At 39.1% G+C, this 11,502-nt stretch overlaps 1 protein-coding gene across 1 annotated transcript; it reads left to right on the top strand.

Annotated features, from left to right (window-relative positions):
• The first annotated feature begins 4,199 nt into the window (after nucleotides 1-4,199).
• On the top strand, nucleotides 4,200-5,591 carry LOC146551900 (zinc finger BED domain-containing protein 5-like). The gene has a single exon (XM_085258279.1). The coding sequence runs from the start codon at nucleotides 4,200-4,202 to the stop codon at nucleotides 5,589-5,591; it is 1,392 nt and encodes a 463-aa protein (XP_085114405.1).
• Nucleotides 5,592-11,502: the final 5,911 nt, after the last annotated feature.

Consider the following 11,502-nt stretch of genomic DNA (forward strand, 5'->3'; position numbering starts at 1 on the left):
GGGAGTTGAAAGTCCGTGTTGCTCGGCGACAGCCCCAAAACATCACTGCTCTCGAGAAGATCTGCATGGAGGAATGGGCCAGAATACCAGCTACTGTGTGTGCAAACCTGGTAAAGACCTATAGTAAACGTTTGACCTCTGTTATTGCCAACAAAGGTTATGTTACAAAGTATTGAGTTATATTTTTGTAATTGGCCAAATACTTATTTTCCACCCTGATTTACGAATAAATTCTTTACAAATCCTACCATGTGGATTCATGGATTTTTTTTTTCACATTCTGTCTCTCACAGTTGAAGTGTACCTCTGGTGCAAATTACTGACCTCTGTCATCATTTTAGGTGGGGGAACTTGCACAATCGGTGGCTGACTAAATACTTTTTTGCCCCACTGTAAAATAAATTCATAATTATTATAAAGTTCAATCAAATGGACCAATATGGCAAGGCCATGATGATCCACTTGGTAAAATAAATCCGCTTGGCATCTTTCTTGGCCTTAAGACAACAATTCTGATGGCTAAAGATCCAAACGGGACACAAAAAAAGAAAAAAAAAAGACGAAGCATTTGGCAAATTGTGGAACATTCAGTCTGCCCTCTGACTGACTCGTTGAGTAAAAAAATATTTACCTACTTTCAGTACTTGGCAGTTATTCATTTAGATTCCACCATGTCCGTGATGTCTGCATAATTGTGTAACTCACAAATGAATAATTTCGGTAAGCAGCTGGAAGATCACAGCCTACAAGCCTTCAGCCTGACAAGATGGAGAGTTTGTCTTCAGGCCAGGAAGGTATTTGACAGATAAGAGTTCAGCTCATCAGCCAGCAAAACTCAACAAGACACTCTTTACATTCTGCTAGATGAAACAATAATTTCTCACTTATATACAAATATACAAACAGATATTTAATACTTGACAATACATCTATTAAAGCTGCTACTACTACCACTGTTACAGTTAATACAATAACTGCTAATGCACAGAAGTGGAAAGATTTGAGCCCTGTACAAAACAAAGTACCAGATCAGCAGTAGTAGTTTTCCTGCTGCAGGAATTTTATGTGGAAAGCTTCATAGACATAGACAGGAATCCAGACCAGTATGAAGACGAATGTATTGCCTTCAGTATGTAAACTATAACTGTGTCATCGCTGGACTTTCTAAAAGGACGATAATCTCAAACATATATCAAAAATCAATATCTTGATTTTGAATCCAATTTGATTAAAAAGTAGTGACACCATGGAAACCAGAGAATATTAATAGGCTAAATGCTTTTTATTCATAAGAGATGGACAAGAATTTCAAATAAATTAAAGTTTGGGAGAAAATACCAAAAAGATTTATTTTAGGTCATAAAGACAGAACTATGCTCCACAAAGCATTGATTTTCGGGTTGAATTCTTTTTACTGCCTTTCTTTTGGGAGAAAACTGGGTTTATTTTTATTGCTTTTAAAAAGCCCAATATTATGGTCTCAAAGTTCTCTCTATAGAGCTATACACAACCTTATCTTTTATCTCTTTAGCTGAAGTGATTTCTCACAATATTTTGCCTTTTGAGGGGTTTAAATATTTTTGAATGCAGTTCATTGTTGGTGTATAGTATAAGCTGTGTATTTATGAAATTACTCAAAGTTATTGAAGCAAATATAAAGAACTGCAGAATATCCACACGCAGTATATACCTTTGCACGTTTGCACTATGTTTTGTGCAAGTTTGTTATTGATTATGCTGCAGGATGGACATGAGACATTTTATTAAATGTTTCATTGTGATCTGTGAACCTTGGTGACCTTTGCAATGCAGCTGAATCTTTTTGTAACATATTGCAAAGCTTACAACCTGCATTATGATCTAATATAAAGTGCTTTAGAGTTTTCCCTCTGAAATACATCCAAAACATAAAAGATGTGCTACTATAATTATGTTTGTAATAACATTTTAACCTTAATCCACAGTAATGCATGTCTCAGCCTGTCTTTCATTTTCCCAAATGCTTTTTGTTTATGAGTCATTAAAATCTTAATAAAACTGAGTTTTACAGACAATAGATAAGAAGCCTAAAAGCTATAAAATACAAGTTTATATTAGAATTCAGACAGTAAGTAAAAGCATCATAAAAACTTGTGTTACAATTCTTAAAACAAGAACTGTCTTTTGTTTAGTTTAAGTTGCTAAATTTGGTGTATTTTTGATTTCCTTGTGGAGCTGATTACAGCAGATTACCAGAAGACTGCTGAAAGGCATTTCCACATGCCTGGTTTGATCTCTGGGCAACACTGACTGAGCAGTCTCTGCAGATCTGAGGTATCTAGCACGCTTGCACTATACAAAGAAATCGCTGGCATGTTTTGGACCCAGATCTTTGAGACAATAAGAAGGGCCTTAAATTCACTTCTTTATTTGACTGGAAGCTACTGCAAGGATCTAATAAATGGGCTGCTTGTTTGTTTCACACACACAGCTGTCAAACCATTTACATGGGAATAACTGATTACTGAAAGGAATGCTCAAACTGAGCCTGAAGCTCAGCATATAAAATGCTAATATCCACACAAGGCTCCCAAAAATTCCAGACCTGAAATATTACCCATACCCTTAGTTACCTGGATGAGCACTGTGGGTCTATAACTGCAGAATCTGTTAAAAGCACTACAGAGAGCAAAACAGAATCTCAGATGGTGAAGAAAGGAGCAAGTGGGAACAAAGGTGGGTAGGAAAAGATAATGGAGAAAGATGTATGGACTTGAAACAGAGGAAAAGCAAAGGTAGGAAGTGTGAAGGGCAACACGGGTTGCTTCAGGTAAATGTGAATATTGATTTAATTAACACTTAACTGTGTTGACTCTTGCTCACACACACATACACACCCTCTCCATCTCCCGAAACCCTCTCTCTGGTAGAAATTTATCATCAGTGTCTTGTTTTGGGAAGGTGGTTATTTTGCTCGGAGGAGAAATTACAATGGATTCCCAAATCCATTTTCTCCTATCAATTATTCAGATGTGACCCAGGCTCATTATGCATGGAAATGTACTCAGTGCATTGAGGGGGAGACTGTGTAAGAGTTTAACACCACGTGATCACAGTCGACCGTGTGGGAGTGTATATGTGCACATGCAGATTTTATGTCAAAGATTGTATGTCTTCCAGCAACTGTGCACCTGTGAAGAGTATTAAGTCTCACGTGCATTCATTGAGGAACAGCTGTTGTTGCATGTTTATGTATTTGTATTCAGCTGCCTCTTACAATACCTTCTAGAGCAGTAGTTCCCAAACTACCGTACGCGTACCCTCGGGGGTACGCAAGTGGCTGTAGGGGGTACGCGTGGGTTGGGGTTGGAGTGGGGATCAAAAGTTTTAAAAGCCGAAATTTGCGCTAATGCAGTTTTTTTTGCCTGTCAAATACATGACTATATACCACCCTCTGGTGTTCAGCAAAAAAATAGCTCTGACAAAATACATGGGCGTGATTTGCCCAAATGACTGACACCTAACAGTTGAAGTTGCCTCCAAGCATTCAGTGCAGCGCGAAAATGGACAAGTGGTTAACAAGAAAAAAAGGCCCTACCACAGAGACACCGGCCACAACAACCAATAAGCTCATATCTGAAGATGCATTTTCCAGTGACCGCACAGGTGATTGTTCAACAACAATGTGTTCGTCAGATTTGGATGCTAGCAGTGCTAGCAGGGATGTATCTGTGGTTACTAGCCAAGTGGCTAGCATAGCTGGAGCCAGCCATGTGGAAAGTGATGAAGTGTCTGATGCGGAGCGTCAAAGTGGGAGAAAGCATGACAGCACGGACTGTAACACAACCTCATCAAAGAAGCGCAAATATGATGACAATTATATTTCGCTGGGGTTTACGTGTATAAATATTGGTGGATTTCCCCGGCCACAGTGTGTTATTTGTGCAAAAGTATTGTCTCAGAACTCAATGAAACCTTCACTTTTGCGCAGACATTTAGAGACAAATCATCCCCATTTGAAAAATAAACCAAGGGAATATTTTGAGCGACAGCTAAAATCACTTTCAACAAGTAAAACCTGCATTCAGGTGCCAGATCTTATGAATAAAAACAGACTACAAGCATCTTACATGGTCAGTTACAGAGTGGCTAAAAGCAACAAACCCCACACTATTGTGGAGGACCTCATTCTCCCTGCTGCTTTAGATATGGTAGGGACAATGTTGGGGGAAAAGGCAAAAAAGACGATACAGTCCATTCCATCATCAAACAATACTGTCTTACGGCGCATCAATGCAATGTCAGAAAATGTTTTACAGCAGCTACTTCTGCGCATACGCCACAGTGAATGTTATGCAATACAGCTAGATGAGTCCACGGATGTGGCTGGCCTGGCGCATCTTCTCGTATATGTGCGCTACATTCATGAAGGAACCATCAAGGAGGACATGCTGTTCTGTAAACCGCTGGAACAAAGGACAACTGCCGCAGATATTTTTCAAAAGCTGGACACATTCATGAACACACATGGACTCGTGTGGGACAGATGTGTTGGCATCTGTACTGATGGCGCACGGGCCATGACTGGGAGACACGGAGGTGTGGTTTCGCGTGTGCAAGCAGTCGCGCCAGATGCCTCCTGGGTACACTGCAGCATCCACCGAGAGGCTCTTGCTGCAAAGGGAATACCTGTCCGTTTGAAACATGTTTTGGACACGAGTGTAAAAATGGTTAACTTTGTGAAAGCCAGGCCGCTGAACTCCCGCTTATTTGCTGCGTTGTGCAATGAGATGGGCAGCGAGCATGAGACATTATTACTCCACACAGAGGTTCGCTGGCTATCTAGAGGGAAAGTGCTGACCCGTTTCTTTGAGTTGAGGGATGAACTTAAAGTTTTCTTCAGTAACCATCCCTTTGAGCTGTCTGAACATTTGCATGATGAAGAGTACCTTACCTGCCTGGCTTATCTGTGTGATATATTTTCTCGTCTGAACGAGCTCAATCTCGGATTACAAGGCGTTTCTGCAACTATATTCAATGTTCAAGATAAAGTTGAGGCCATGATAAAGAAGTTAAACCTTTGGAAGAACTGCTTGGATACAAACAACACTGAAGTCTTTCCTGTGCTGCATGATTTTCTGTGCTCTAATGATCTCACACTATCTAAAAGTGTAAAGCGCGAATGTAACGTGCACCTTGAGGAGCTGGCGGTGCAGTTACGCCGATACTTCCCAGAGACGGACGGCTCAAATGATTGGATACGTCACCCGTTCACCGCCGTGCCTACTTCGTTATCACCGTCTGACCAGGAGAGCCTAATTGAAATCGCCACAGATGGATCTCTAAAAGTTGAACACGCTCAAAAGAACCTGGCGGATTTCTGGATAGGGCTGCGCACTGAACAGCCCGCGCTGGCTAAGCGCGCTGTCAAGACTCTGATGCCTTTCGCCACCACATACTTATGCGAAAAGGGATTTTCTGCTTTAACAAACATGAAAACAAAATACAGAGCAAGACTTTGTGTGGAAAACGATTTAAGACTCAGCCTTTCCCAAATTGAGCCAAACATTGAAGAGCTGTGTGCCTCTGCTCAAGCACATCCATCACATTAAATAAAGTTCTGTTTAATGAAAGTTCATGGCCTTTATGCTCTCGACAAAAAAGTGAATTCTAATAAATCCTTTGATACACTGCTAGTATTAAGTAGTAAAGTTTGTTATTAAAACTGTCATTACTAAAAAATATTGATAAATTCATTTGGTGGTGAGAAATAATCGACTGTGCAGTATTTATCTTTATGCATGCGATATTGCAATGTATTTATAGACACTAATTAAGAGTCGTTCGTAGTAGGGGGTATGCGGCTGAGGGTGACATGTCTCAAGGGGTACGTGGCTGGAAAAAGTTTGGGAAGCACTGTTCTAGAGCAACATGTCCTGTTTAATAAGATGCCAGTGACTGATAACGGGAGCAGGTTAAATAATCGGTCAATTACTAATTAATGATTGCCACTTTTTCATAAATTATTACTCTTACAGTGTTCCTTATTGGCATCATATTTTATAACTTCAACGCTTAAAGATGCTAACACAAACCTTTTAAAGCAAATGTTTCTAAACTCAAACTGCTATTTAAAGCACACAAAAAAAAATCCTGTTGTTATGTCCCCTTCCACTTGGAATCCAGCATTCATCTAAAATGCATGCTGGATCCCACCCAGTGTCTCAAAACAGCAGTTAGTTTAATTGGGTTTTCATTTTTGGTAAGTGGACAAAAATCACAGGAGCCAGGTGGTGAGCAAAGATTATGCTGGTGTGGCCAAAACCTCACGGTAGACAATTTACTGCATTCTCGTGGTCTCACTGTGGATTCTTTGACAGAATACTGCTCAGCTGTAGAAATAAGGTTTCATTAACATGTTGATGTTCTAGGTCCAAACTGAAACTGCAAAGCACAGCACGCAAGTAAGACTTTATCAGTCTAAACTGCAAATTTAATAAATTCCCAAAATAAAATTTTAGGCTAGCATACAACAACTGATTTTCTTTTTCTTTTTCTATGAATTACTTACTTATATTTTAATCTATTTCCATCATTACTAAGTTAATAGTTTATCCTCAGTTGTAGCAAGTTTGTAAATTCATATATTTCTGTGAATAACACCACAAGGTTTACAAGACACCATACACCCTACAGTAGGCATGTGAGGCTATATTAAGCTGCCTTCCCCTAATAACCACAAGGTTTGTTGAAAAGCACCCAGAGCCAGATATTGTTTCCATTTGCAGTTCACTTCTTATAACTTTGAGTATGTAGCTAATAAACATATACTGTGTAGCTTGTAGAATGTTCCTCATCAAACGAGAAGCACAATGTTGTTAGTCTGTAAATTAGCACTGATTAGCCACTATGTGTGTCTGTAGTTTGTGTCTGTACTAGAGATGGACCGATCCGATATTACGTATCGGTATCGGTCCGATACTGACCTAAATTACTGGATCGGATATCGGAGAAAAATAAAAAATGTAATCCGATCCATTAAATATCACGAAAGCACCTCACAAAACTTGCAACACGCCATAACTCACCTCAGAACGTTAGCACGTCGGAGCAGTATGCATCACGTCGGCTGTGGCATGCGGGACCTGCATGCGTCTGGAGAGCATTTGGAGCTTAGCTAACAACCCAGCATTTCATCTCCGACAAAGTTATCCCGAGAGAAGTAAAGCAAGTGTGTAAGTCCATCTCTGAATTTTTGTAAAGCATTCCTGCGTTAAGCTTAACAAGCGACTGCCTCTTCTTGCTGCTACTTCAATCATGAAACTGCTTAATGATCAGCTGATCGGCTTTTCTGTCGCGAGTCCGTCTCTCTTCTTTGTTTTTGGTCCACTTTGCACCAGAAAGAGGAAACCAGCGGCTGAACAACAGCAGCACGTTTAAGCTTGATCAGCTGTTGTTAGAATTTATTTATTATTACTTTCTACTCGAGGATCTTTTTCTATGTAGCTGACAGCTGGTAACTGTGCAGGGGCGGATCTAGCAAAGTTTAGCCAGGGGGGCCGATAGGGCATTAACAGGGAAAAGGGGGCACAAAGACATACTTTTCTTTCTTATTCTCATTTAAAATGTCTAGCTTTTAATAAATAATTATCTGACACCCAAAGTTTTAATTTGATGTAAAATGAATAGAAGTCAATTACTGTATATAGTAACTATTAAGTCTAATATACCCTAGTAAGCTATAGTACTTTTTCCTTTGGGAAGGTACCATCTGTGCAGTCTGCAATTTTGTTGAAGAAAGATGTTGAATCTATTTAATATTTCTTGAAAAATAATTGATTTCTGTGCATTTTTTTTTTCACACTGCATCAAATTGAGGTTGATTACGTCGATTAAGCATCATGAGGTGGAGCGTGAGGGGTGGTTCCCTATTTTTTATTTATTTATTTTTGTTGTTGCTGGGAGTTGGAACCCTATTAGTTAGGTTGCTTAATATTTACGCTACTCTTTAAAATACCAGAATAGGGAGGATGGTGTAGGTTTAAGTTTATTAGATTGATCAGTATTGCTGAACTATGAAATTTTTTTTTGCATATAGGTATAACAGAATAGCTTTAGTGTAGTTGTTGTTTTAAACTTGAGTATGAACTTATACAAAATGCAGCAAGATATTTAACCCTTTAAGACCTACCATAGAACCAAGTCCGCCAGAGCTTATATTATATTTTTACATGCTGTGGAGCCATTTTTGGGAGCATTTCAAGTTGCTATACATCAATACAACCATTATAGCCCAAACTTTAATAATATGTCTGCATTAGGTGCATAGTAATTACATAAATTGCAAAAAAGTGCAATAAACTACAAAAAAATTGAAAATCGTTTTTGTTTTTTTAACATATATTTCTAGTTAGAGAAATTTAAGAGGCTCATTCCTCAAAACTGTAAATACAAAAAAAAGGAAAAACGAAAATAAATATTATAGTGCAAATTTGCAAAATAACAGCATATGCATCAAAATAAACTATTTCCAGCAGTGCAATATGAGTCCTAAGCATCCCAGAAACGACACAGAAAGTCATAAACTCAAACATAACTTTTTAAAACACAAGTATAGGCTCATAAGGCCCCGATCGTAAAAAAACTACATTTCCGCAAAATGACGTCACTTCCGGTTTCGGGCAGGTCATGCGGTCATGTGATAGTTCGCGCTGATGGACGTAGGAAGTGTTACAAACAGCTGATCGGATCGGCGAAGCGTGTTTCTGGAATATCATGTTTTTGTTGCTGCAAGTGATTTTTATGCAGTTTTTGCAAAGCTATATGTGGAAGGAAACTGTGACCTAGGACAAGCTGATGGCATAAGATGTAAGTACAACTCCTCTGGTTTCATATGCAAAAAAAATTATTGCGCTAGCTTACGTGGTTGCAGAGCTACCGGGATTTAAAAATAGTTACGCAAAATGGAGCGTGCCCGCTCCGATCGGCTGTAAAGGGTTAAAAAACAGTTTTGTTGATTAAAAAATACACTATATCGGATTCATATCGGTATCGGCAGATATCCAAATTTATGATATCGGTATCGGTATCGGACATAAAAAAGTGGTATCGTGCCATCTCTAGTCTGTACAGTTTATGAATGCAACTTGCATTAACTAGCACTAGCTAATTACGTCACTCCAAACATCCAACTATAGAAACCATTAGGTGGCATCTAATTGGCCATATCCATCCTTAATATACATTGTTTACACATAATTCTACTTATGTTTGAATTTGTGCACTTACATTTTATGTGCTGCTTTTTTAGTAATGCAGTGAGCTCAAAGGAAAGACACCACACAAATCCATGGATTACAGTATGCATGGCGCTCACAGTTAATTTTGTCCTTGCTTTCTGTATATAATTTAGTTATGATAGATTTTGCAGAAAAGCTTTCAGAGCTGTTATTTCCTTCTTGCTGTGATTTGAAAAAAGAAAAAAAGAAAAACAAAATAATATTATGAGGGTCATCTCAAATGTTCTTCTTGTATTTCCATTTAAGACTTCCCAGATTAATTCAGCCCGTCAGGGGTTTTCATTAATATGCTTGAGCCTAGCTGATATGAAAGAAGAAATATTCTTTAGCAGAAAAGCTTGCCCAAAGACATTCAGTCAAAACCCCTAATGCTTTTGAATAGTATCCAAAAGAAGGTCTTAGGTAGCTTAACTTCACAAGTTCAGACATTTTCTCAACCATTACAAGTGTGGATGTAAGTTAAAAACATTTCTGAGGTCAAATGTGCAAAGCGAGACATTTATAAAAATGAATGAAAATGCTTGAAGCTTGATGTTTAAATCCACATGCTCACACAACCAAGGTGTCCATTTACATGATGGCATGTTGGAACATGAGAATCTTTCAATACTTAGTAAGAGGAACAAAGGTCAGTAAAAAGCATGGATTGCATAGTCAAGATGTAATTTGTTCTGCCACAAGAATTTCCCTGTTGTCTTTTCCTTACACTTGTTCAGTTATTCTGTATCTAAACCTTCTATATGCATGAGTACAGAACTTGTTCTTCTAATAGATGGAAACTGATTTAATTGCCATAAAATGGATATGCCTAGTGGAAATTAGAAAAGAAAATACTATAGGAAAAGTCTCATACTGTGATTTTTATTTGGTAGCTTGATGCAAACTTAGACATTTTCATAAATCGTTAGCTTGATAGCATAATTACCTAAGTCATTTTTTTGTGTTTTCGGAAAACAAGAAAAAACTAATTTTCTAAATATCACATGCATATTTTTAATTGATATTTTCACAGAACATTTAAGTATATGTGAGGAAAAGTATGGAAAAAGAACAAAACCCAACATCATTTCTTTTGTCTAATAAAAGTGACTTAGGCAGATTATGCCTATGACTTAGGCAGTTTTTCTTCAAACTATAAAATGAACATGACATACTATAATGTAACCATAACACACTGTAACTTTTCAATTTTAATCACAAAATGGCAGCTAGAGTAAGGAGACTTACTCACTTCACCTCACCCACCCATTAATTTGCAGAGGAGGCCTGTAGGCTCATAAAAGAGGTGTGCGTGTGTCTATGTGTGTTTGTATCTGTCTGTGTGTGTTTGTCTCTCTCTTCTCTCTCTCTTTCTCTTCGTGTGCGGGTGTGTGTGTGTGCGTGTGTGTGCGTGCGTGTGTGTGTGCGTGTGTGTGTGTGTGTGTGTGTGTGTGTGTGTGTGTGTACTATTTGGTAGGCTATGTATACTACTGATGAGGAAGATCATCATAGTACTTGTGGGCCACTCTTGGTAGTACATTTTTCATTGACTGTAAGTCACTGTATTTCCTCAGGGTGATGGGCAACTGAGCAGGAAAGAGTGGGATCCACTTGAATGGCTTGTTGTCGGGTATGCTGATGCGCCGAGGCAGGTCTTCCCAGTCAGATTCAAAATCCAGCTTGTACCTGATCCGTCCATCAGTCAAGTACTGCAAAGCCCGGAGGTCATGGACTGTGGGGTCCCCAACTTTTTTGCCGGGTCGAATATTGGTGACATAGGTGCCAGATAACTTCATGAAGTCATTGTGGTATAGTTGAGTCACCCTGTATGGGGATGGATTAATGCGTGCAGCCTCAAAGATGACAACGTAATCTCGTGGAGTGTAAACGTCTTGCACAATGCGCCGTTCAATTAGACTGTGCATGGAGTCACACTCCATCTGTGTGTGGCCTGCAACTAGAAATTTCTGCTCAATGCTGACACCATGCTTCATGGCCAGGTAAAGGTAGGCGTTGCTGATGGTAGCACACCGGTTCTGATACCCGCAGCCATCACTCCAGACAATGACTTTCTCAATGTTTCTGTTGGCCTGTAGGACAGACTCAAAGTGGTTGGACTGCAGATGTGCAAAAACCTCACTGCTGAGGGAGCCTTCATGTTCTTCCCAAGCATAACAGTACCCATCTCTGTTGTTCATGTTGAAGCAGGTGTGGCAGGATGAATGTTATCCCTCGGTCCAACCCA

The sequence above is a fragment of the Mchenga conophoros genome, linkage group LG19 (genome assembly GCF_057382185.1).
Source record: "Mchenga conophoros isolate Kocher_MC1m ecotype Shallow Benthic linkage group LG19, M_conophoros_male_GT1.1, whole genome shotgun sequence".
NCBI lineage: Eukaryota > Metazoa > Chordata > Actinopteri > Cichliformes > Cichlidae > Mchenga > Mchenga conophoros.